The sequence below is a fragment of the Ammospiza nelsoni genome, chromosome 6, assembly GCF_027579445.1.
Source record: "Ammospiza nelsoni isolate bAmmNel1 chromosome 6, bAmmNel1.pri, whole genome shotgun sequence".
NCBI lineage: Eukaryota > Metazoa > Chordata > Aves > Passeriformes > Passerellidae > Ammospiza > Ammospiza nelsoni.
Window position 1 is genome coordinate 57,941,253 of NC_080638.1, and position 27,120 is coordinate 57,968,372.

Below are 27,120 nucleotides of genomic sequence, written 5' to 3' on the forward strand. Positions count from 1 at the left end.
CTACCCTTCCTCTGCTGTCTTGCTAGTAATAAAACATAGCTATAAAATAACACAGTGAAGGCACCCAAACACGTGCAGGCACAAGTTAGCCACTTGCCTCTTCCATGGAAAAATGTTGTGCATAATAAAGGAAAGCATGGCAATGAGAGCACAGTCAGTTATTCTAAGTGAAAACAAGCAAGTCTACAATTTAATCCCTGGTAGCCAGAGTGCTGAAACAACTTGCAGAAATGAGAGTTTACACCCACAACTAGGTATTATTAGCTCAAACTTTAGAAAAAGCAGGATCCTAAACCTCCTCCTCTTTTTCTGATTTTTAAAAATTATTTTGTGTTTCTGAAAAAGAGCAAACCCACTCTGCCCACCCACAAAGCAACCAATGTCTCCCCAGCCTCCCCAGATTTAATTATTTTCAATTCCAAATCCTGGGATGAGGAGGCAAAAAGACCAAGGGTTTATTGTTGCTTCAGGATTTGTTAGTCTCTTTGAGAAACCACAGGGGAAAATAAAACAATCTCCATTTTCTCACCACACAGTCGGCACATCACTGAATTAAAAATTTAAAATTACAGGAACATGGGAAAATGGAAGAAATGGAAGTATAATGAAACTGTTACCAAATCAGTATCTTTTTCCCAGTAGTAAAATTAAGGGGGTGGTAATCACATGTTCCACTCCCTCACAGAGTTGTTCTGATGCGTTGCCAATTAAGAACTGTAAGACACTGAGATAAATGTATTTTAAGATAATGTTAAAAACGGAATAAATCTCATTTTTAACACAACAGAAACACTGCTTAAATAATGACACCTTATCTGAATTGTGTTTGAGATGGCATGTGACAGGGTTAAATCCATGGATTTCAGTTCACAGAAGAATGAAAGGACTATAACAACTGCACTCCTAGAACAACTTTAGAGAGGAGACTCCATCACTGCAGTCCCTTTTATTACTTATTTTCAACTTTTTTATTCTGTTTGGTGTAATGAATCACAGCATTGCACACCTGGCATCCGCACACAACCATGCTGTCACTAAAATTCTGTGCCTTTCTCAGATGATGTGCTCACACAGACATGCAGAGAAAAAAAAGATAAACCAACCCAAGCAGCTGGGCAGACTCTGGAATGATGGGCACACTTGGCTCTCACCTAAATGAGGCAGCAGTATAATGAGAAATGCATCTTGTGACATGAGGACATGTGCTGCTGTGCCACCCTGGGCTAAAATAGCAACACACCAACGCCGGCTGATTCCATTCCCTGCAAAATCCAAGCTCGTAACCCTGAAGCAAAACATTCACCATCCAAACAAAGCCTGTGCTTTCTGCTTTTGGTGTTCATGGTCCTATTGCTAAGGTAATGTAGTTTGGGCCTTCATCTTTCAATTTTTCCCCACTGCCAAGGGATCAGATTTCTGAGGTTCCCAGTGACCTTTCCCTATGGTACCCGAATGCCAAAGCCCTGCGTGTGCACAATTTAACAGATTAACAAAGTAAATAATGCAGGCAAAGTGTTATACAACGAAAAAGGTTCTCTTGCATACAGAACTTAGAACATTATCCTGCAGAAAAAAATGCATGACCAGGCTAAATTGAAATCAGGAGATTGCAGCAAGTCATTGAATTGTTTTTTTATTGCAATGGTAAAATTTTTAGCATAGCAATTAGAACACCACCAAAAAACCAAACCAAACCAAAAACCCCAAAAACCCCCAAGGACCAAACCTTATTCTTTCCAAACCACTGAGGATTTTGGGAGGATTTTGCCCATATAGAATGACAGAGTTGTTACACCTTATCTAAGAGAAGTGCTACCTTGGCTCATTTATCACATTTTTACTAAAGACAGCTAAATTCCTAAGTCCCACTGAAAAAGCCATCCCTGAGATTCATGAGCAGTAACTTTTACAGAGATAAGCAATATTTTAATACCTTAAATTGCTTACCAAGAAAAGAACTGCTCAAGACTCAGCAACAACCAAGTACAGATTAAGTGAGAGCTGAAAACCCTTCAGTCTGTTCTTTCCCCAGTGCTGTAATGGTACATTAGCACTTGTCCAGCTCCTTCACTGACCTATTGCAAGAACTCATGCTCAAGAACAAATCAAAACCCTCTCAGGCTTTTCTTATCTTTTTTTTTTTTCTTAGAGCAATAAGCATTAATTAGAAATAAAATCCATTTTCCCTTATACTGTCATGTATTTTTCAAGACTTATAATAAACCTTATAATAAATATATTCTTGCCTTCTCAAATCTGGGCACTCAACTCACCAATTTCTTTAAAAATTAATAATAAACCCGATATGATTAGCACATTTTATTCACTGACATTCAGAAATCATCTAAAATGAAGCTTTCTTCTGACTCTAGGCACTTTAACATCATTAATAATATAACACAACCCTAGCAGCATTAATTGTTTCAGTGGGGAGGCAGTTCTTCAGACCTCTATGGATATTCCTTTCCATCCTTCCTCATGCTGGGAAATAATCTTAATTCTGAAAAATGCCATCCTACATGCCTTCAGCACAAAAAGATGAATGGATTCAAGCTATTTCTGATGATGAAAAGAATCCCCCAATCCTGGAGAACATCCTGACACCTGCTCCTTCAGTTTTATTAGGACAGAAAAACAACTGGCTTCTGCTGGCTGGGATAAACTGGTCTGCAATTGTTAAAAGCTTTACAAGGCACAACTGGTGTGTTAAATACCAGTGCTCAGGGAAGCGGGGGATAAGTGAGATGTTGTGCTTCAGAAAGGAACTCCTGGCGCTGTTCCTGTCACCGGGGCAGGGCTGTGACAGCAGCAGCTGGAAGTGGGATGTGATCTGCACCTCATTTACCATCGATTCCAAAGCTGTCTTGTCAAATGCTGCCAGCCTGCAGTACATGCCGAGCGTGCACAGCTTTGCCAGGCACCCTTGGAAATGCTCAGCTCAGGCTCAGCCGTGTGTGCTGAGCTGAAACGGGTCCAGAACAGCCTTGGGGCCATCCTCTGCAGACACTACAAAGAAACACAATTTCTGTCCAAGTTCAGTGTTAGGGCACACCCCACCCCACTCCTGTGTGCCCACTGCAATCCTTACTCGCCTTAAAATGCACAGAGGTGATTTAAAAGCTCCCTCAGTATTACTGTCATGCCATTTGCACACTCAGTTCAAAGGCAAAGTAAACAAGTTTCAGCCACACACACAAACACTTTCTGCTTTTTTAAGTTACCAAGCACATACCATAAAGACAAGTCTTGCTTTGTAATCGCTGATTTTTCCCCTCTGTACAGTTATTCAGATCTCATTCCAGGACTCGTCATCTGGTTAATTAACAGATTTCAGTTTGTTCTGTGTTTAAGGGAGATTGTTTGTGGCTTGACTCTGGGAAAATGCACAAACGAGGCAGCAGCTTGTTTTTCAGCTCCTGTCTTTGCATTTTCTGCCCAAGAGCCAGGGAAGCATGTAAATTAGGAGGCACATGTATCTTGCAGGATTAGCATTTCTCAGAAGACAGAGAAATGACAGCACAACTCCCAGTCTGAAGACAGAAAAATTGATCATGTACCATTTTGGGGGTGGATTTTTTCATGTTTCTCTGCCAAGCTACTGATCTGAAATCTTATTTTTATTCCATTCATCCTTCTTTCAGTAACAGCAGCTCCTCTGTTGGTAATATAATTGCTCATATTATGATGCCTCAAGTGAGGTTAAGGCTGTATGATGAAAACATATGCCACATACAAATATACATAATGTACAATATAGCAAATCTATCAGGATTCATTTGGTGCAGTTACCTGAGCACTCTGCATAATAATCCCACAAGAAATATTTCACAATGTGAACATCAAATAGGTAAAATTGCCTCAAGGCCAAGAGAACCAGAATGCACTAAATGAATTTTCTTGTAAGGATCTACTCCTTCAGAGATTTAAATTAAAATGCAAAGACATTTTCCCAAGTAATCCCAGGAGAGTAAATTGAGGAGGGAAAAGGCCAAAACCTTTAGATATTTTCTTAGTAAATACATTCTGCAGCCCAAGGCTTAATTCAGATAAACTTTTTTAAGGTGTGTAGGTATTTCAAGGCAAAAAAAGAATTGATTCTAATGCTCATGGTAATAAATGAAATGTCTGCTTCTGGCACTTGGAATTTGAAACACAAGGGTCCCAGTAGATCAACTTCATGCTGTGCTTATCATGGCCCATCAGATTTCAACCTGCATTCATCCAATAAAATAAAACATAACTTCTGCTTGGCTGAAAACTAATTTTCAAAAATACATCTGATCTTCAACAGAAGACATGAAATGATGGCAAATCCTCAGCTTCACTTGGGAATGTGTTCTGGTGGTTAACCATGGAAAAATGTCTGTCTTATTTCCTATTTGATTTTGTCTGGCTTTTGCTTCTGGCCATTACTTCTTATTATGCCTTTCTTCAATAGATTAAAGAACCCTTTAATATCCTGTATTTCCCCTCAGGAATGCTCCTGTACACTACAATCAAGTCACCTCCCAATTCTCTTCCAGATAACTTTAACAGCCTGAGCTCTTAAAACATCCCAGCATAAGGCATTTTCTCCAACCACCAGAACATTTTGCTTCATTCTTTTGCTCTCTCTTATTTTCCAATGTGCTTCTTAAAATCTGAAAACCAGCACTGTATGCACTACCCTGTGATTATTGAGGTCAAACATGAGAGGTAAAACAAACACTTTTTAATTCCTTTGTTTATACATTGATTAATCCTTTTCTGCCATAGCAGCATACAGGAGAGCCTTTATCTGATTGCTTACTTATCTGACCCTAAAATCCTTCTCAAAGTTATTACCTTCACAGTCTTCTATTTTCCAGTTATGGACTTCACACTTGGATTTTAAGATAGACAGCTATAGGGTTTGAAGAATGAAAATTCACTAGGTTTGAACAAGATGCTTGTACAAACTGTACTGATCAGTGCCCCATCCTCATCATTATTTACAATTCCATCAATCCTGAATTTTTGCAGCAGCAGGTTTGGATCTGCTTCCAGATCATTGCTAAAAATGTAGCAGGACATGGAACCTGCTACTAGGAGCTTTTTAGATGCCATCTCTTTCAATTAAGTTGTCATACAGATTTATTCTTGAGATATGGCAGCAAATTCCATTTGTATGGTTTGTTGGCACTGCATAATGAGAATATCACACAGCACCAAATCAAGTACCTCCTCAAAACAGTATTGATAGCCATTTTAACCAAAACACTAGATCTGCGTCATATTCCTTTGTTTCAACTTTTTATGATTTGAATTCCACATCAGATTTTCTATTTTGGTTAGGATTTAAACTAACCAGTTGCTTGGGTCATATTGCTCACCCTTTTAAAAACGGCACAAAGCAACAGTTTATCACTTCTTTAATCTGATTTTAAGCAAGATCCAAATACACAGGAGCAGCATCTGTAGTACAAGCAAAGGCAACAGAAAGCAGAGGAGACCAGCGACCATTTCTCAGAGCATTTCCAGTGTGGAAACCGCAGGAACCGCGGACTGGCAAAGTACCTGTTCACAAATCTCCTGGTCCTGCTGAACTCCCTGCCCTCCACACACACACAAACACACACACACAAACACAAACACACAAACACAGCGACCATTTCTCAGAGCATTTCCAGTGTGGTTTCCTGGTTCCGCAGGAACCGCGGACTGGCAAAGTACCTGCTCACAAATCTCCTGGTCCTGCTGAACTCCCTGCCCTCCACACACACACAAACACAAACACACAAACACACACACACAAACACACACACACAAACACACACACACAAACGCACTCACACTCTCAGGATATGTGGAGTCTCCTCCCGACTACAAGACGGGATAAGACACGACTGCTGCCTCAGGCACTGCAGAACCTCCCTGAGCGGCTCCGCAGCCCCGTGGTCCCGGCCTGCCGCCATGGCTGAACCGGCCTGACCGCCAGGGCTGCGACCACTCCGCTTTCCTCTCGTGTTTACACCACCGGATTTAGGCTCCGAGAAGTCTTCAACAGCACCACGGGAGGTTTAAGTTGGACACTGGGGAGAATTTCTTCACGGAAAGGGTGACTGGGAATGGGGTGCACAGAGAGCTGGTGGAGTCACTGGAGCTGGAGGGATTTAAGGAAAGACTGGATGGGGCAATCAGTGCCATGGTCTAGTGGACAAGGTGGTGATCTGTGACAAGGTGGACTGGATGATCTCAGAGGTCTCATCCACCGCAATTGATTCGGCGCTTCTATAACGAAGACGAAGGAGGAGAAGGAGGAAGAGAAGAATGAGGAGGAGAAAGAGGCTCCACTACGGTCCCCCAAACCCGACCCACCCCAAGGGCCGCCCTCCGCGGCCTCTGCCCCTCACGCTCGAGGCCGCCTCACGCCGCGCACCGCCTCGCGCACCGCCTCGCTCTGATTGGCTGCACCGCCTGTGGGGGCGGGACCGAGAGAGAGTGGCAGCCAATCCGCGCCGCGATGAACGTTTCCCGCCGGGTGGGGGCTGCGCGCAGGCGCGGCGGGGCGGGGCCGGCGCGGGCGTGAGGGAGGGAGCGAGCGGGGAGGGCGTGAGGAGCGAGCGGCGGGAGGGAGCGGGTGAGGCGAGGGTAGTCCCGCGGTATCCGCGGCGCCTCGCCTTCCAGCGGCTTTCTCTTCAGCGAGCGCCTTTCCTATTCCGCGGAGCTCCCATCCCCCTCTCCGCCCCTCAGACGAAGTCCCCCGGTCCCGCCGCTATGTCTCTCGGCCAGCGCCTGGCCCGACTGGCCGCCCACCTGCAGGACCCGCGCAAAGTGGCCGCGTTCCAGCGGCTCTGCGGGGTGGAGGGGCCCTCGGGCTGGGCCGGCGCGGAGCAGCGGGGACCCGTGGCGAACGGCGGCCCCGCGGGCGGGCAGGAGCATCCCACCGGGAACGGGGCCGTGCCCGGCGCGGCGGGAAGCCCGCGGCGCTGGAGGAGGAGGCCGCGCCGAAACTCGCTGACGGAGGAGGAGGACGGCAGCCAGGAGTTCGCCACTCGCAGCCGCTTCCTCTACTATCTGTTCAGCCTGGGCACGGAGCTGGGCAACGAGCTCTTCTACATCCTCTTTTTCCCTTTCTGCATCTGGAATGTGGACGCCTGGCTGGGCCGGAGGCTCATCATCATCTGGGTGTGGGTGATGTACCTGGGGCAGTGCACCAAGGATGTGATCCGCTGGCCGCGCCCTGCCTCGCCGCCCGTGGTGAAGCTGGAGGTTTTCTACAACTCCGAGTACAGCATGCCCTCCACCCACGCCATGTCGGGCACCGCCATCCCCCTGGCGCTGCTGCTGCTCAGCTACGGCCGCTGGCAGGTAATGCTCGCACCTCCGTGTCCTCATCGTGCGCCTTCCAGCCCCGTGTGGCAGACCTGATTGCTCCTCAGGAGGGAGGTGGCTGAGTTTGGTTGGGAAAACGTCACATTCGTACCTTTTTTCCTTGCCTCACTGTTAATTTTTTTTGTCGTTCTGCTCAGGTAACGAGAAGTGTTCTAGTAGTTCTGTCTTGTGAATGGAAGCTGTGCTGGTTTTGGGGATTAGCTCAGCACGCGTGAAAAGTTCGCAGTAACAATCTGCGTTTTGTTCCGATGAAGGTTTTTTTCCAGCTTGTCCATTTGCGCAAAGTTTGGATAAGCATCTAATGTTTTCACACGCATTTGGTTTTACAGAGTGAGAATTTAGTGGAGAACCAGTAACTAAAGGGCTTCTTGTTGATCCTTCTTTGCTTCGAGTCACTTTGTAGCGTCATTGAGTTGTGGCTTTAGCGTTTTCTTTAACGATTTTATTTTCATTAACCACGACCTGGAAATGATCCTAGTATTTGTACTTTCAGGAGGTTCTACCATCTATCAATGTGTTCATAATTAGCAGGAACTGATAATCTGCGATATTTTCATCACCTTCATTCAGCAGAATCTCTAAAATCTGGCTGTTGCACTTGGGGTCAATAGATAAGTTAAAATAACACTGTTGATCGCCTGCTTTACGCAAGCAGTGGCATGTGCTTTGGCGCTGGCTGCTGGAAGTGCGGCAGCAGCAGCAGCTCCAAAGAAAGCACATCCAGCTCTAAATCACTGCACTAAACCACTTTCAGCAGCAGCTGAGAGAAGGCTTTCCCAGGTAAACGTTTTAAGAAGTTAGGCAGTAATTAGACTCTTAAGTTGTTAGTGTTTACTAATCCTTACTGTAATACCTGGTTTAAGGTGGATATTAGTCATGTCGGTAGAGAAAACTAACTCTGATCCTAAGCTTCGTGCAGGGGCTTAACTCTTGTCTTCCCAGTTACAGGTAACAATCACCAGTTGTCTGCTGTGGCTCTATCTCAGCATCTAGAACGGGTGACTGAAAGGAATGGCATGATTGAGGGTTAGAGATTTTATTTGGCCTCTCTAACCAAAGATTATTGATGTTTCTGCAAGGTGAATGCATGTGCCCAGAAGGAAGCTCTTAGGGATTCGGTGAAGTATTATATGCCGGAGTTATGCAGGCATAATAATTACATATATATATATATAAATAATAATGTAATGTTCTGTGAGTGTTTGAAATAAATATTTGAAGTTTTGCCACTGAGATGTTTAATCTCAAAGTTGTTTGAGGTGACCAAAATGTGTATATATGCGATTATTGCTTGTTAGATGTGTAGGGCTGGTGGCAGCTGGAAGCGCAGACTGGATTTGCACTCTTTGCGTGTGGGAAAGCTCATTGAGCAGTTCCAGCCCATCAGCTTTGCACAGACCGATGCCGTGTGTGCAGAGCAGAGCCCGTCTCGATGGCCTCTGCAGGAGCAGCAAACAGGCTGTGAAATGTGCGAAATGGTGTTTTGCCAATGAACCCGGTTCGATCTGTGCTTTGCCAGCCCTGCAGCCTGTGCAACGCTGCTAATTGAGTGAACCGTGCGTGCATGGTGAGGAATCATAAACATTCAGCCTCGTGTTCCTGTGGGACTGTGCTTAAGGAATGCAGAAGGAAAGTGTTTGAGTCTTGATTTCAATTCCTTTTTCTTAGAAAACGAGTATAAGACCTCTCTGAAACCAACTTCTGTCCTTTCAAAATACTCATGTAAAAAAATCACTTCTGATTTTTACATTATTTCCATAAATTAATCAGTAATTAACCAGTGGCATGTCAAGAGCCTTTTCATTAACCTTTCATCTTCTGTTCTCCCTGTTTTACTTGTGTTGAAAGGGAGTAGAACCTATGTGACACCATTTTGTCGTGGAAAATGGTGTTTTTCTGGGAATGGTGTTAAAAAAGACTGACCTCAGAAATTCTTGGAAAGCTATTAAAGAGGTTTTTAGTATTATGTTTATTAAATTGTACGAATTTACTAATAGGTGCAGGTTGCTGGATTTAAACCTGTTGGTTTAACCTCTTTCTGTGTATATTTAGTATAAGGAATACTCATGTATACTTATATTTAGTATGAAGAATATATTTAGTGTAAAGAACACAACTATGAGGTGGGCATTTAGAATTTATTTTAATAAATCAGAGCCTGATTGGGATGTGACAATGTTGGGACTGTTGTTTCAGCAGATCACAGTGGGCAGAGGCTGAATTAAAGCAGATACAGGTGTAACTCTGCAGGGACTTTTTCTCTGGAATGCAGGCAGCTTTGGGTTTGGCACTTTGGAGTTTATACTAAACCAAAGAAAGCTCCCCTTGCTCTCAAAGATGTTACACCAGTGAGGAGGGAATCTCCTTGTGTGGCTGATTTCCAGTTTGCCTTCAGTGATCTATGACTTCCTCCTATTGTGTGGTAGTTGTTGTCTATCCAAGGCAAACTATTTCAGTCTTTTTCTTGAAGAAAACAGAGAAAATGTGCTCCTGTTTTTCTAGGTGTGGCCCAGATTGTCCATTTAAGAACGTTTGGATTGCAGTAAGTTTTTCTTAGCCTCTTGACTTTGTGCTTTTCAGTTTTTCAATGCCTTTAAGCAATTCTGTTACAATTATTTTTACATAGTATTCAAAAGGATTTTTGACTGTAAAACAAAAATACTTTCTAAAAATGCAGTAGTTCTATTGAAGTAAAATATTTTCAGAGATAATGTATTTTAAAGATGGTTTTGGGAAATTATCACAATTAGAGACTTTGGGCATAGGGAATATTCAGTGAAACTCTTTCAGACAGAAGTGAGTTAGATATTAGGATAAATTCCATAGTAGCTAACTGTTCTGTCCATTGTATCCAAATTTTTCAGTTTCTTCTTGTATTATGAGAGCTTGCCTGAAACTTTTGATTCTACTTTCATAATCCATGTTCATTTATTTATTTAATATGTTACATTTCTGCAGGGAAAACTATTTATTTCAACAACACTTCAGTAACCATGAAATATATAGCTCATGTCAAAGACTCATGAGAATTTGGGAGTGTTAAAAATTGATTTTTTTTTTTTAAAGTTGATTTTTTTTTTCCCCACCCTCTGTTTGAAGTGCTGATACCCTGAAAGAGGAGGGCAAGCATTTAAAAGACAGTGTGGTTGTAGATCTTGATATGATGTAGGAAAAAACAACCTTTATCACATTGGGGAAAACTTGATTTCTTTGAAGTCTTGACAGTTTGAGCCAGGCTGGGCTTAAATCATGTCCCAGATGGGATGAGGAAGAGATAGTGTGAACTGCTAATTATCCACAAAATCTCCAAAGGCTCAGGCTGAGATTACTGGAAAAAGTATTTTTTATATTTTGTTTGATTACGTTGAACTGCTGATTACAGATAGACACCAAGATGTATTTTATTAGAAATAGTCCTGGAGTTGGGATGGTACCTGAATGTGTCAGAACTCTGCTGGCTTTTGAGGAGAAAAAAATAAGTATCAGCCAGGGGATATGTAGATTAGTAGTTCGAGCCCACCCAGAGACGCCACTTGTAGATTTCTATGTTTTTCTTTTCGCTGCTGATTTATGTTTGGTTGATTTATGTCTGGAGAGAGATAGCTCAGAGATGCTACTTGTTCGGTTTTTTGGCTGTTTAGGCTTGTAAGGTTTTCTGTGAGCTGTTTAGGTGTTTTGGAAAGGCTTAGGGATGGCTTTGAAGAGCTGACGCTTCAAAGGACGAGGAGAGATTTCTGATCTTGTCTCGGTCTTGGTGTTTATTAATTGTTTATCTAAAAGATTTTTTTTCAGCCCGACAGAGGTCTGCACAGCAAGTCAGCCATGGGCACACTGCGAGCCCCCGGGGCGGTCACTTGTCTTTATACTCTAAGTTACGTGTACAATATTTATCATTTCTCTCTAATACTTTCTACTCTTATTAATTGGTGCACTTTTAGTAATAACTAATCTCAAAGTGCCACTACTACTACAGAAGATGGAGGCTAAGAAGAAGAAGAGGAAGAACAGGATACGCTTCAATTCTTCTATCTTACTTCTTTAGACTCCTCTGTACTAAAATCTTAAACTCTGTGTTTTACACTTTAACTTATCTCTTCACTATTCACTCAGTGAAATCTTCTCAGTCTTCATACAGGTGTCATTTCTTGTGTAGGATCAAAATCTTGCTACTAGACACTTCTGGTAACATTTTAGGATTCTCGAGCCCCCCAAGGGTGGTCTCGGCTTCTCTGCACCTCTATCTTGAGGTGCTGAGATCTCACAGGGATACAGAAAATTCACAAAAATAAAGAAAAATAAATGTCAGCCAGAGGATAGAGACAATTTGCTTGTATTCAGAGTTCCTCTAGGATGCAGCCTGGCAGCAGCAGTGGCTGTGTGCATTGGGAAATGAGGGGTTTGCCCTCCCTCCTGAGCTCAGTGAGGAACTGAGCTTTAATCTGCCTCTCACTGGAGCCACCGAGCGAACTTCAGGAGCCCAGGGCTGGGTTGATGAGCAGCAGCCTTTGACTGCATTAACAAGGCTGATTTACCTTCTGCAGCAGCTGGTGCTGCTGAATGTGACAGCCTTGCCCTCCCTGCTACCTGGCTGGCAGTGTTTGATGTGCAGAGCCTGCCATCAGTGACTGACCCGGATAAACAGCACTGCTGAACCTGCCCTGGGTGCATCTGCTCTCCAGTGGCCTCTCTGATGCAGTTTTCGTTCCCAGTTTCATTTGCTCAGTGCTCTTTTGACTCTCTGTGGTCCTGGTTGTGTAAGGCTCTTATGTGGTACCACGTGAAACTCCCTTCCAGAAATGTTTCATCTGCACTGTGACTTTTATCGGCCAAGGCTGCTGAGTGTAATTAAATGAGATGGGTTTGACAGGATCTGTGTTGGGATTTCAGGGAGATCTGCTTTGCTCTGTGATTGTGGCTGACCCCTATTGAAGATTACCTCTAGAATTGTCTGCCTGCTCTTTCATTTCCAAACTCTCTGATCCCCACTGGAAATGGGGAATAATTGGTTATTGGGGGTGAATAAACAGCCTAATCACAACAGTGCTACAGTGAGAATTTTGCAGAAAGGGGCACACCCTTGTTTTAAATGTTTGTCTTGGTGAAAGGCTTGCATTTGCAGTGAGATTGATGTAGTGATAAACTGGAAGCTGCACACAGAAAACCATCTCTCACACACGAAGTGTGTGTGCAGAGCAAGTGCAGCCCCTTCAGAAAGAGACACATCACCCCTCAGAGAATCCCAAATGGGCCCTTGGCTAAAATACTGAAATGTTGGCAAAGAGATGTGTGCATGCTTGTCTGATTGGTCTTCATGAACATGTTTCCTAAACAGTCCGACAAAAACTCTTCTGACATGGGGAGCACAGCTGAAGGGATGATCTGAAAACACAGGATTACCCACACAATGATTTGAGAGAGAGAGAAATGGGAATTTGGAGGGTCAGCTCTGGCCTTGTCTTGTGTGTGTGTGATGTAAGGTCTTCCACGGGCCATATTAATGCCTGTAGTTTGTTTGTAAGGGAAACTGAACAAAGTTGTTTTTTGCAGGTGTTAAAAGTTTAAAAAGAGCAGAGCCAGTTCTGACAAATGTCACTGGGGAATCTCTGCCAGAGGAATACAACAGCCTGTCTCATTAGACTCTGTTGATTGTCATTAAATGTATTTTTCAGTTTTGCCTAAGCAAATCTTTAATTAATGTAAAGGGTCTTGGGAGAAAACATGTAAAAACAAATGCTCTAAGGTTGGATACAGAGTTTTTGATGAAAAGGTATTCAAAGGAAATACTTCTCAAGCAGTTTCTGTTTCTTGGTGCATTGTACACATGTAAAAGCACTCCTTGTCCGTTAAATAGGGTGTGCTGATTAAACTGAGAGAACATTTTGCAGAAAAAATGTAGTTTTAGGTACTGGGGCATAAACAGAGCAAGCCATAAGTAATTCTTGCTAGCTGTGTTCAGAGAGGAATTATTTTTTTAATGGCTGCAATGAAACGAAATAACAACCTAATTCCTATTGTTACTCCTCAGTTTGTTTTCAGATTAGGTGTAGCAGAAAATGAAATGTTTTAACTTCCTTCAGGACTGGCATTGAAAAGTTTATCTTGGAATTTTAAGAAGAGGTTCTTGTAGTGACATGTAACACTGAGGTTTTTATGTCTCTTGTTATTAATGTTGGTCAGTGCAAGAAAGGAGAAAATCATTGATAAATGTAGATTAACCAGTGGTGTTTACCACCTGGCCCATTTTAAAGAATTTGTTTATTTTTCCTAAAATGACTGGTGGTCTCTCTTTTCTAACAATCCTCTTCTCCCTTTTCTTCTGCTCTCTTCAAAAAATCATTTTTATGCTTTGCTTTTTGAACTCATCTGTCCAGCCAGGTCTGGAGTTATTCCCATAAACACTGATTATTGCTTTTCATGACTATTGTCAGTACATGGCCCAGATACCTTATTAAAAGCCTGGTGCTTCAAGTGATGTTTGGATTCTTTCTGTGAACTTTAGCCCAAAATAATTGTCTCAAACTCAGGTTGCACTTCTGAGTTATGATATGATTAAAAAAAGATCATTGAATACTGTAGAACTCTGAAAATATTAGAAAGTTACTTTGGAGTCATTTGTGGGTGCTGCAAACTTCTCCTGTGCTTTAAAAAGGTAAAGAAGTGAGCATTTAGTGTCTTTTAATAGTGTTCCCTTATGAAAGGAGGAATTTTCTGACCTAGGTCAAAGCTTTTAGGACAGATTGTTTCCTTATAAGCATTTTTAAACAATGGTTATGTTATTAAGACTCTTGGCAAAAAGATCAAGGAGCAGGAGGAGGATGGGAGGGGTTTTGTGTGTGGTCCAGTCAGAGGTTTGCAAGCCTGTTGTGGAGGATGTAGTGGAATTTTCTATAGGATGAGAGAAACATAGGACATAAAGTTCTAAAAACTTTATGTCCTAAAAACATAGCACATAAAGTTCTCAAAGACTTACTGAGAGTATTTTCACTGCCGTTTTACAAATATGAATTTAATTCAGTTTCTTTGATCAAAACAAGATTCTGGATATGGGAACAAAACTGGGGTCTGAAACACAATGAGTAGTTTATTCAGTCAGCTTTATCCCTGGCTTTACCTTAATAGGTGAAGTTAAGAAATCAATTAACTTCTTAAATTTTTTTAAAATAACATGCTTATTGGTTTGGGTGTTTTTAAGTTATAAAAAAGAAAGCAGTATGCAGTTAAAAAAGAAACCATACTCAGAATTGTTGAGGTGGCATGTTGGCTGTGGGGAGGCACAAGGAGTTTTTGAGGATATACATGAGATGGTCCTAAAAGAGGGCATGGAGACAGGGTTTGACATGTTAGTGTCCAAAATGGGCTCCTCCTGAGTATCTGACTGAAAGTGATACCAGGATTGATCAAGATTGAAGATACATCAATTCTTTTATCAAAAAGAGCAAGCTGAGAGAATGAGACCTGGTTTCTGTGTGTACCTCTCCAGCTGTGATCTCTGACAGCCTTCCACACCCTCACCTGGAAGCACACGTGATGCCACTCTGCCTCCTGATGCCCCAGTGAGCAAAACCAGCAGTGAATTGGGGAAGGGGGTAGAAGCAAACTTGTGATCTTTTGTCCTTTGGGCCTCTGTAGGTCTGATCTGGCATGCCAGGAACCATGGGACTAAACCTGCTGGAATTCAGCTGTCTTGCTTAATATCTCTTATTAAAATAGAAACCCAAGTCAACACAGTAAAAAGTGCTTATGACTTTCTTTCCTGAGCACTTGATATAAGTTTATATTCAAATTTTTACATTAGTCTTTTATAAAACATAGAAGACTGTAAAATATATAAGACTGTAATATAAAAGACTAGTAAAAGCTGTTTTTTTTACTTTGAATATTCATTTATTATTTGGAGAAGAGATTTTTGAAATCCATTTTCACAAAACAGTATTATTACAAGGCTTGCTGGTACCTCAGCCTTGCAGGCAATAATTTGGAGCTAAGTTTATGGCATCAGCTTTTTTTCCAAGGATCCAGGTGATGTCCCTGTTGTTGGTGTGACTCACATGCTGCTGAGCTCAGAGGTGTGTGGGAGTGCTGATGTTCTCCTTCAGTCACCTTGTGCTCTTAGCCCTGTGTGTGAGGACCAAACACAGCCTGTCTCACCACCCCAGGGCAGATTTCAGCAGGTGTTACCAGTTTGATGTTCTGGGAATTCTCAAACCCAGTGGCTGCTTTGAAAGGTAGGAGTTAAAACAACCAGGGTGTTGTGCTTCATTTGTGATCAGTACTTAAAAGGTGCCTGCAAGAAGGATGGGAGCCAGATCCTGTGGGCCTCTTGTGACAGGAGGAGGGTGATGGTTCTGAACTGAACGAGGGTTCATTTAGATCAGATGCAGGGAAGAAGTTTTGTGCTTCTGCAGGTGAAACACTGGCACAGGTTGCCCAGAGGGGAGGTGGGTGCTCCATTCCTGGAAACATTCAGGGCCTGCTTGGGTGGGGCTCTGAGCAGCCTGTTCTAGCTGAGGGTGTTCAGGCTATTTTACTGTGTTTTGCTACAGAGAAACTAAACTAGCCTGTGTTCTCAGGGTATTTATGCAGAATTAAAGATATGACAGAGCCAAATAATCTTTCCAAAACATTCTTCAGAGCTGGAGTTTCTGTTTCTTTCTTACTCTAACACCCGTCCCCTGTGAGTTCCCTGACAGCAAGCATCTCTTCTTTCATTTTCAGAGTTATTGTAGTCTGCCTGCTGTTTACAGTCACCTGCTGAGGACTCTTAAAAGCAGACTTCTCACCTAGCTATTTCCTTCATACTCCTTGTTCTCAGGATTTTGCTGTTTAGCTGCTCTGACCTCTTCCCTTCCCCAGTCCCAACCTCTCACCCACAGTGTCATGAGCAGCTGCTGAGCCTGGTGCTTCATTCATCTTCCTGCTAAAGCTCCTGCCTCTCTCTGTCAGGTCCTGCAGAAACAGGACAAGTCTTTATTAAAGAAAAGCCTTACCCCTGATGGGGCTGTGAAAGCACAAAAATGTGTGTCAGGAGACAAGGATGGACACAGGTATCAAGTGATGGCAAAGCAGTTTGAAACTCGAGGCTGCTCTTGGGGGGTACAGCTGTCCCTGCACAGGCAGCGCTTCTGTGGGGCTGCAGGGAGGGTGTGTGGCTGTGCAGGCAGCATTCCTGCTACCCTGGGACCAAAGCACAGAGGGACAGAGGGATGTGGCTGCACTTGGGAGGCACCAAAGGAGCTGCTTTTGTGGCTGCTGCAGCAATGTTGGTGTCTGATAACTCTGCAGTTGTGTGTGACAGAGTTACTGGTGCATTGCCTGGGAATAGCACAGTTCTGAAAGGCAGGAAACTGAGTTTGTTCCTTCATCACTGCAGTCAGAAATGAGTCACAAATACACAGTTCTGTTTAGATCCAGTTTGTAGATGAACGTGATAGAAGCAAAGATAAATGTTGCTACAGGAAATGGAGTTTAGTCTAGATGGAACACAACTGTGAGCTGTTTAGTATTTGTTATGTTTGTGTTTAGTATTTATTTTAATGTGAAATCTGCTTCTTATGTGAAACATAAGCTTCCTGATTTTCTCTTAGTTTGAGGATGTTGTTTTAGTTTTGTTTTGCCAACATGGTCCTGGAGTTGAGAATTCAGTGAAAGTTGGAAAAATGCAGAAGAGTGATAATCCTGTCTCAAACCTTTTACAGAAAGACTGATTTTGGAACTCTACAATCTGTTAAATGGCCTTCACAGAGGACACACAACTTCCTCCAGTAATTTTAAGGATATTTTCTTGAATTTCTTGGATATTCCCTTCAGGTTACCTATGAAAGGAACAAGGGAAAGGGCAAGAAAACTGCCTGTAGATTTTGTTCCTAGGCTTGGGTACATCTAGGCTGCCTGTTTATATTGAACGTTTATTGTAGGAAGAGAAGCAATTTTGGAAACTTGCCATTTTATCTTGTGACTGTGTCTTTTATAGAATAGTGGCAAAAGAGGAAGCTGTATCCTGTCTTGTACATTTTGCAATAGTGGGGAAAGCATTTCTGACTGTGCTGTAATATGTAAATTAGCATAGCTTTATCCAAAACCTGAGCAGGTTAAGAAACTATGTTTTTCCACATGATATGTGCTTATTAAAGCAAAGTATTTAATTTCTTCCTGATCAACAGTCCTTATTAATTAAAAAAATGTGAGAAGGCAAAAATAATTGGAAGTAATTGTTATGATTTTTGTTTAACAAATATGGCTTGTAGGAGGAAATTTATGTGGGTTTGGAAAGAACAGGAAAGGTTACTGTTTTAGGAGTTTCATGCTGATGCCCAGAGATTGAGTCAACAACTGCAGAAGCCCTAAAACAAAGAATTGAGGAAGGAATTGAATTTCTTTGTAATTTTGTTATGAGTTCCTTCTTTTCAGGAAAACAAGTGAAGCCTTGATCCTGCCTGGGTAATTGCTGACAGTACAAATATGTGATGGAGCTGCTTCACCCAGTGTGAAACTGCTGCAATTTAACACACTTGTGGGCAGTTTGGGATATCAGAGCATGGCAGGACAACTGCTACAGAGATTGAGATGTTTCTTACTGCTTTGAAAAAGTGATCAAAACACTGAATTCATATATCCTGAATGCAAATAAAATGGGGAAGATTAAAGGTTTGACTTAGCAATTTATCAAAAGATGCTGTGCTAGGCCTGTGGAGGTAGGGCAAGGAAAAGGGTAAGCATCAGTGGCATTAATTGGAATTAATTATAGAATATTCATAGAGTGATTTTTTTTTAATTTTTTTTTTCAAATTCTAATATGGTTTCTGCATTTTTCTTCCCTACCAGTATCCCCTTGTGTTTGGACTGATCCTGGCATTCTGCTGGTGTTTTTTGGTTTGCTGTAGTCGAATTTATATGGGAATGCATTCAATTTTGGTAAGAAAATAATCTAATCTACTACTGAACTTCTGGTTTAATCCTGTTCTGATTTAATAAACTTCCATCACATTGAAGGTTTTACAGTGCAGTAATTATATACAGATGTATTTTTGTAATGTTCTACCATACAGAAACAGAAGACTTAAGATTTCTTCAGCATAGAAATTGATAAAACAGCTAAAAGTGGCTCTGACCCTACTTATACTTGTCTTTTATAAACTCAGTCCATGGTTGAAACTTAACAGGTGTTGAATGTCATCTTTTAGTGCAGAAATTGATAACTGCTCTAAAGTGTAGAGTAAATTTTCCTCTACAGAGTAGAGATCATTCTGCAGGATGAGAAAGTGGCTGTTAAGGTTCACTCCACGTCAGCTGCTCAAAGCATGTGCAGTTTGGAGTGCCACTCTACATGCTAGAGTTTCATTTACCAGAGTTTCTAAATCCAGGTAACAAAGTTGGCATCTTTGAAAAGCAAACTCATTTATTAAACGGATGAAAACTCCCCAGACTGAAACACAAATGTATGCAGTGTAGAAATGAGAAAACAAGAGCACTACAAAATGGCAATTGTGATGCAAGATCACTTATGAGGGTGGCTAAGGACGTTTTTGAGGATCACCTGCTAGAAGCAAAGCTAACAGACAGAAAAGGGTAAGTCTGGTAGGGAGTTTAAAAGCTGGTAGATGAACACAATGTAAAAAAGAACATGGGAAAGTAAGACAGCTCAGAAAAACAAAACGACATCTTTGCATCAGTAGTTAGGAGTTTCCAATCTAAACCACTCTGTCAATATGATGTGATGCACTGATAGTTCAGCTGACACAAAATGTCACAGAACAAAGTCGTGCCACAAATAGTGAGCAAGCAGACAGAGCTGTTTTGCAGTTTCACATCTGAATCCTCTGCAGAGTTTGAGGGAGTGGAGTTCACCATGTGGTGCCTGCAATGTACATTAACCACAGTGCCTGAGTTTGGGGGGAGTAGGTGGCAAATAGAGCAGAAAGTTTTTTTTTTTGTTGCTTCTGAAATGAGCAAGTCTGATGTTTATATCAGTCAGTTTTTTTAGAGCTTTTATCAAGCTTTCAATTAGTGGAAGCAAATAAAAATGATTCATTGAAGCTGGTGCAATACAAACCCTGCTGATTGAAGTCCCACCTCCTGGCTCATGTGGAAGAGCTGATAAGCATGAAAGTGAAGGCAGGCCACTTTGTAGTGCTTGGATTGCACAAATTCTTCTTTAACAATCAAAGGTGACAAAAGTAGCAGTGAGTTCCATGCAACTGAGTGATCAGTTAACTGAAATTTAATGCTGGAGTAAAAAAATCATTGGGTAATCTTTTCATTAAAAAAAGGCCTTTAAAAACTGAAATTCAGTTAGGAAGCCACAGAGGTTATCTCTTCCTCTCCTTTAATATTTGGAAACAGTTCTCATTCTTCCTGCATTGTTAATTCTGAAGCTGCAGTGAAAGTTGAAGCTGCTCTAGTGCCTGACTGCAGCAGTCCCTGACTGCTCACCAGCTGCTGCTGCCAGTGTTGGGAGTGTGGGCACCCAGGCCCTCAGAGCCACTGTTGAGCTGTTTCAGCAAACCTAAGTTGGCAGAACAGATTTAGCTGAGCTGGATTTGTGCTGTGACTGTAGGTTTGAATGCCCTGGCCCTGGACAGGGATCAGTGTTGCCAGCAGAAAAACCATAGAAGAATCACAGAATAGTTCTGGGTTCAAGAGACCTTTAAAGATTATCCAGTCCTAGCCCCCTGCAATAAGCAGGGACATCTTCAACCAGAACAGGCTGCTCAGAGCCTTGTCCACCCTGACCTGTATGTTTCCAGAGACAGGGCATCCACCACCTCTCTGAACAACCTGTACCAGTGCCTCATCATGCTCATTGGAAACAAAAATATCTTCCTTATATCCAGTCTGAATCTCCCCTTTTTTAGTTTAAAACCATCACCCCTTGCCCTGTTGCAACAGGCCTTTCTAGTAAGTCCAGACCTGCAACCTCAGTGAAGAATCCTTTGATCATAACTTCATTCATGATCTGGTCAGGATGCAGGTGATTTGTGACCAAATGTAATTCCTTACCTATGTTTAACATAAGAAAGAGTTTATCCTTTAAAGGGTAAAAGATGGGAATCTACAAGTTGCTTTTAACACTACAGCAGCTAGGCTTGAATTCTTGTTAATGTAACTTGAGGGCTTTTTTAAAAATAGTCATAGCACTGAAACCCTATCTTTCTCTTCAACAGGACGTTATTGCTGGATTTCTGTATGCTATTCTTATCCTGGTTATCTTCCATCCACTTGTGGACCTGATTGACAACTTCAACTTAACTTACAAATACGCACCTTTAATTATCATCAGTCTCCACCTGGCCCTGGGCATCTTCTCTTTCACCCTGGACACGTGGAGCACGTCACGGGGAGACACAGCTCAGATCCTGGGCTGCGGTGCCGGCGTGGCCTGCGGCTCCCACGTCAGCCACACGCTGGGCCTGCAGCTGGACCCTCCTCCCCACAGCCTGCCCCTGTCCCTGTCCTCCCTCACCGTGGCCGTGTTTGGAAAGGCCATCCTGCGCTTGCTGCTCGGGGTCATCGTTCTGTTGCTGACAAAGGTGGCCATGAAGAGAGCCACGATCCCTCTGGCGTGTCGGATGTTCCGCGTCCCGCAGCGCGACGTGCGCAGGGCGCGGCAGCGCATGGAGGTGGAGCTGCCCTATCGCTACGTTACCTATGGAATGGTGGGCTTCTCCCTCATGGTCGTTGTCCCTGGCCTCTTCCATTTCATTGGTCTTTCCTGATGCAGTCTGATCACTTTGGTAGGGAGAACTGAGCTAGTTGCTTTTTGAAGAGGTGCACTAGTTTGCTAAGGGAAGGCCGGCCAGCTGGGCTTTAGCAGAGCCTTCCTGTTAACAGCAATACAAAGCAAGCAAAGCATTTAAAGGGCTTTGCACATCTCTGGGGATGGTTTAGGGCCAGCAGTCAAGCATCAGTCCAGGAGAAGTGCTGACCTCTGTAAATGCTGATTTTTGGACTTATTGCTGTAACCAAGTCTGTGTGTGTGATGCAGTGAATGTGTCTGGGATGGCTGCCAGGCTGTACCTGTGTACACTGACACTTCAGCAGGTGTGTCTGACAGCTGATCAGAAGGCTCCATTCATGATCTGTTTGCCATTTCACGGTAATTAATTCAAGTTGTTGGACCATAAACTGTTACATTTGCTTTCTTCTAGTCTTTCCTGAAGTCCTGCTTCTAGGTATTTCAATTAATAGGTATTTTTAATGGACCAAACTTGTAATGAGGTTGAATTTTTCTAAACAAATGAGCAAAAGCCTTTTTCTTTAGCCCCCTTTGCAGAGAAAAATGTCTGGATTAGCATTGGTAGATATCACTAGAGTATATATAATTCAGGTACTGTATTTTATGGTTTAATAACTGTGCCTTTCTGTTGCTGAATTAAGAAATGCCATATATACTGTGATGTAAAAATGCCTAATTTTATGGAAAATCCTACGTAATTAGGCAGATACTAAAAAATGTTAATTGTCCATGTTGCTGACATGGTCCAAGTTAACCAGAATGTCCAGTTTTTACTGATCAAAATTGCATAAATGAAATGACCCAGGAATTGTGTCCTTGAGCTCAAGATGTTGTAAATGAACAATAGTCCCTTTTGTAAGTATTTTTAATGTGTATTGTAAGTTACTGCAAGAGGATATATTTTTCTGGAGATTGTTTATACAGTGGATGGATATTCAAAATTAATTATTTAAACATATAAACAATAAAAGCACCCCATTCTGCAAAGAAATGGGCTTCACTTATTATTCCAAACTAATCTAGAAGGACCACTGCTTTTAGGTATTTGGTTAGAAAATATTATTCTAGAAGAACTTGTATTTTTATGCATTAACATAGCATATTTAAAGGTGATAATCACTTTTACCCAATTAAAATAGTTATAAGACAATATAACAATTAAAGTAAACTTGTAATCATTCTGATTGACAGATTGTGAGGAGTCAGGACAGTATGGTCAATGCATGAATGGTTTGTGATGTCTAAATTTGGCAGGATTTTATTATGTGCTTTTGAGCTTTTCATGATCTTTTTCCCTTCCAGTGTAATTTCATGTGCCTTTTTTCTGTTTCATTTTGTCTTGTTCATGTGTTGCCTGATCTGTTCTTTCCATGTCAGGAACACTGCAGGAAAGTGTCTGAGCAGACACAAATGACTGAATTTTGTATTGTACTTGTTCTGCAGGAAAAGCATCATTTGGTTGGCAAATACGGTGATTAGATAGAATGTAAAGCCTACATTTTTTGTAAGCAGTATTTGATTTTAGAAGGATTTTTGTGTTGGAGATCTCTCCAAGCTGTTAATATGGAGATTGACAAAATCAGCTTCACTTTCTTTGAAGCAGACGAGGTTTATGGTACGCTGGCACTGGATGATGTGAAAAACTCCACTTTTCTGGTGCATCCTGAATGCACTGCTATGAATGTATTCAAACTGAGGTATCCAAAACTGAGAGTGTTCAACAACTTGCACAGCTGAAAAGACCTCACCCAGTAGAAAATGGTTAGCTTGTTTCAGTGTGTACTTCTGGATTTGATTTTTGTGTCTGTTCCTCTTTTGCAGTTCAATGCAGAATGTGCAGTGAAAGGTAAATTGGTTTCTGGGGTTTTGAGAGTGGGATTTCCACTGATCAGGCTTCACACACCAAGATAGCCATTAAATAAACAGCTGGGGGAATGTACACAAAATGCCTTATGCTTAAAGCCCTAAGCAAGTGGTGTAGTTTCAATTATACTTAATTAGTCTGAGGACTGTTAAAAATAATAGGATAACTTTCTCTGAAATTTAGAGCATATTCTCCTTAAATATCCTAGCTTTACAGTTTTTAGCAAAAAATGTTTAAATTCTAGCACAGAAAAGGTAAGTGAGTAAAACTAATTTTTTAAGGTACATATTTGACTTGTAGAAACTTGGAGTTTACATCATAAAGGGCATAATTAAAGCTGTATTTTCTAGTTTGCTCTCTTGTAGTATTGATGGAACATGAGATGTACTGTGGAGGATCTGGAAGGGGTGAAAAGATCACACAGAGCTTTCAACAGGCTAAGGAAAATTGCACTGTAGCTTATTCTGCTGTCATAAATTTATTTTTTATGTTTTTATACAGTACATTGAGTAAGTTCAAAACATCATGTTCCATGTTCCACTCCCCAGGAAATGTCCATCAGAATGTCTATACAGCACCTTCAGCAACTGCTTCACTGATGTTTACTTGAGCAAAAGTTCTCCTGTTCTGTTTTCATGTTTTATAAAGGGTTAGGCTCAAGAGGGCAGTTAGCACAGAATGTCATGCAATATGAATACCTTTAGAGGATAAAGAATTACAGACATGCAAATGCTCAAAAATCCAAGTAAAGTATTTGTATTGTTGTATAATTTTGTTTACTGATAAGCTAAAATTCCTTGGAATTGGGCATAACAAAGCAGCAGGTAAAACTGGAGCACTTTTTTTGCCCTGACCTATTCTTAGAGTTAAAAATGAGAAATATTTCTAGTGTGAGCACCAGCTGGTACCAAATTCTTTATAAATAAAGTTAACATAGCTTTAAGAGGTAGTCAAATGTCTTTCTGCAGGAAAAATGCTTGAAAACCTTTATGGCATGGTGCAAAAACATCCTGCTAGTGAACTCCCTCGGTCCCTGGGAGAGATATACTTCATAGAACCAGGTATGAATGCACATTTATTACAAAAAGCTGCAGGCTAAATTTGCCTTTTTTAATTATTGTGTGAAATAAACCTTTAAACCAACAGGCAGGTAGAGAGCAGTTTGACACACAATTCTGTTTTCCAAGAGGCTGAAGAGATGCAAATTAGTCTGAGACTGCCTTAAACATAGGAGCAGGAATTTCTCTGGCCTGGCCCTCACTCAGAACTGACATGTGCATCTTGGGTGAGTTTTAGAATATGTTATTTTAGAAGAAATATTTCATTTTTATAAAAAAGCATTGCTTTTGCTTTCTCCTGTGTGGTCACCTGTGAAACTGTTTGGTCTCTGAGCAGGAGGTGGAAGAGCAACTTGCAGGTAAATTGGCAAACCAAAGGGACTTGGGTTTTGTTTATTTATTTGGAATTTTTTAAGGTTATGTACAGCATTTCTCCTGGAAAGAAAAACCAAACAGAAAGATGCATTTCTTTTAAAAATGGCATCTCCAAATGAGATATGTGGTTTTTGTGTTGTTTATTTTTTTTCTTACCAGAACAGTGTTAAATTGTCTGGATATTAGAAGCTAATATGTTTTCCTTTGTTTTGTTTTTTTTTCTTTAATTACTGCTCTCAGTATTTTTTACTCCATTTTTTGCTTATTTCTGAGAGAGTGTCCAGAACTTCTGTAAGCAATTGCTACTTATGTGAAGATTGTAATTTTGAACTTGTAAATAATTAAGGGTTGTTAGCTGCAAAAATCTATAAAAACAAATCCTTGCATGCTGTAAGTAAATACATCTGTTGTGCTCAAAGTTGTTTCTGTTTCAGTATTTGCTTTCTCAATTAAAAACACTCAGTTTTCACAGACATGACAGAAGATATTTAATACTTCAGTGGTATGAAGGGGCATTGCTGTCAAACTTTACTGGGAGTTCTGCACTTGGTTGCTTCCACAGGACACAGAATGAAGCCTGAAGGGCAAGTGCTGACCTGTGAGCAGTGAGTGTGAAGTGACTCAGCTGTAAATGTGACAGCCTTGCTTTTGGGTGATTCTCCTTGTTAAAATCACACTTTGCCCTGTTTTTATGAGATTGTTGAAGGGCTCAACTTGGAAGTCCATTCTCTGTAGGTGGGACTGGCTGCACATTTTGAACACTCCCCCTCTGAACCATAATTCTGTGAATGAAGAGACCCCAGAATAAAGTCAGTAGATAAAAGGAGAGGAGAATTGATTTCTTGGGGTGTTGTGACTCAACTGACTGTAACTGGTTCTTGAGTGGTTCTTTGGTCTGAAGTAGAAGTTTGTTGGTTATATAATTTATTTCTGTATTCTGCAAACGACTTTGAGGAAACTTAACTTTTTTGTGGGAGGAAGTTGAATGACTTCTTGCCAGACTTCATTCTTTAGGAAAGCTTAAATGGCCTTTTGTTTCAGAAAAAAATATATAAGCCTGTTTTGAAATTTACAGCAAATGATATATTTGTCAAATTGATAGATTACCTGGGTCACTAACATCCTTGTTCTTGCAATACTGAACAAAGGCAATGAAAGCTGAATTTGGAAACAAAATGTGATATTGTGTGGCAGAGAGGACAAAGCACTTTAGGTGTTCTCTAAAAGGCAAGTATCACATGCTGGTTTTGAAGCAAATTTAGCCATGCTTTAGAAAAATTTCTTTGCACTCCATTCTGTACCAGAAATGATCTGCATGTTGGTAAGAGGCCTTGTAAGAAAAGAAAGGAAAGCAGGGTGTGCTTGCAGTGTATGATCAGTAACTGTTCCTGTAGGATCAGAGGAGAAGAGAGGGTTCATGGGATAACAGTACCTTAAAGATACTGACTAGTAAATGTAAATAATTCCCATCAGGTTGGAGAATTGTATTAGTCACTGAACTTTGACTAAATTAGTCACTAAATTTTCCCACAAGTTTATTTGTGCTAGAAAGTGTAATGAAAGATAAGAGTGATGTTACTGAAATGGAAATTAGCTGTTAAGACAATTCTAGATGACTGAAGTATGAAAACTGAAAAAGATCAGTTCAGGAGCAAGTAATGGGAACAGTAAGAGTAGAGTCTGAGGGGGATTTTGTATTAAACTTAATGCACTTAAAAATTATGCCAAAATTTGGCCTACACTTGATTTATATGAAATCTGTAGTACAATATAGGTACATACGTATATATACACATTAAAAATATTGTGTACTGGAGCTTTTTTTTTTTTTATGTATAATTTTTTTTCTCTGTTTACTGCATTCCCTGACAAAAGGAAGTTGATAAAATACAAGCCAGCATTGTCTGTGTAAGGTAAGGCTTATGTTGGTGGCCTTTTGGGAAATAATGCAGTTGTAACCCAGTCTCTCAACCTCTTGGAGAACTGGATTTAAAAAAAAAAACCAAACAATTGAGATGTAAGCCCTAAGTTAAGGATCATATGTTTGCTGTATAATAGTGTACAACTGATGTTTTAAAAATTAATACATCAGCACTTTTGTTAATGATTTTGTACTCATTGTACACTTCCTGAGTTGTCAATTTAGCTTATATTGACTGGTAACTGAAGTGTCTAACTTCACCTGCAATGTGTGGGTAATAAACTCCTGTTGGATTCACTTGTGTTACTGTCTTTATTCCTTCCAGTGCTCAGGGACAAGATTTGAGTTTGTGGATGGATTCAAACCCCAAAGTTTGTTTTCAGAAAGTTCTTTTCCCCTTATATTTGTTAAGGCTGATTTGATTCAGTAGCTTAGCAAACATCAGCAGAAAATACATTCTGCTTCCGTGTCAGCTGAAAAATTACCTTGGAATATTTAACCCAGCATGTTTTTTCATCTCTCCTGGCATGCCAGTAGCCACATGTGGGTGGGAATTCCTGCTGCAGAGAGTTCAGTGCTGGTGGCTAATCAAATCTGCAACTGCCTTGGGAAGATTGCCAAAATAATGCCTGTAATGAAGAATTCCTTTGCAATTGCTTACCTCATGCCGTTAGGCAAAGGGATGTAATCATGTTTGCCTCCTATAGAATGATTAAATTTCAGAACATGATGACCCAGATTTCTACTAACTTGCAAAGATTTTTGAACTGGAAATTCAGGGATGCTGTTTCCCATGCTTCAGTGGATGCAGCAGGTA

General features: G+C 41.2%; 1 protein-coding gene across 1 annotated transcript; it reads left to right on the top strand.

Moving 5' to 3' along the window:
• The first annotated feature begins 6,596 nt into the window (after positions 1 to 6,596).
• Positions 6,597 to 26,600, top strand: SGPP1 (sphingosine-1-phosphate phosphatase 1). The gene is made up of 3 exons (XM_059473993.1): positions 6,597 to 7,329; positions 18,175 to 18,264; positions 20,514 to 26,600. The coding sequence occupies exons 1-3, from the start codon at positions 6,736 to 6,738 to the stop codon at positions 21,063 to 21,065; spliced, it is 1,236 nt and encodes a 411-aa protein (XP_059329976.1). The 5' UTR covers positions 6,597 to 6,735; the 3' UTR covers positions 21,066 to 26,600.
• The last annotated feature ends 520 nt before the right edge of the window (positions 26,601 to 27,120 follow it).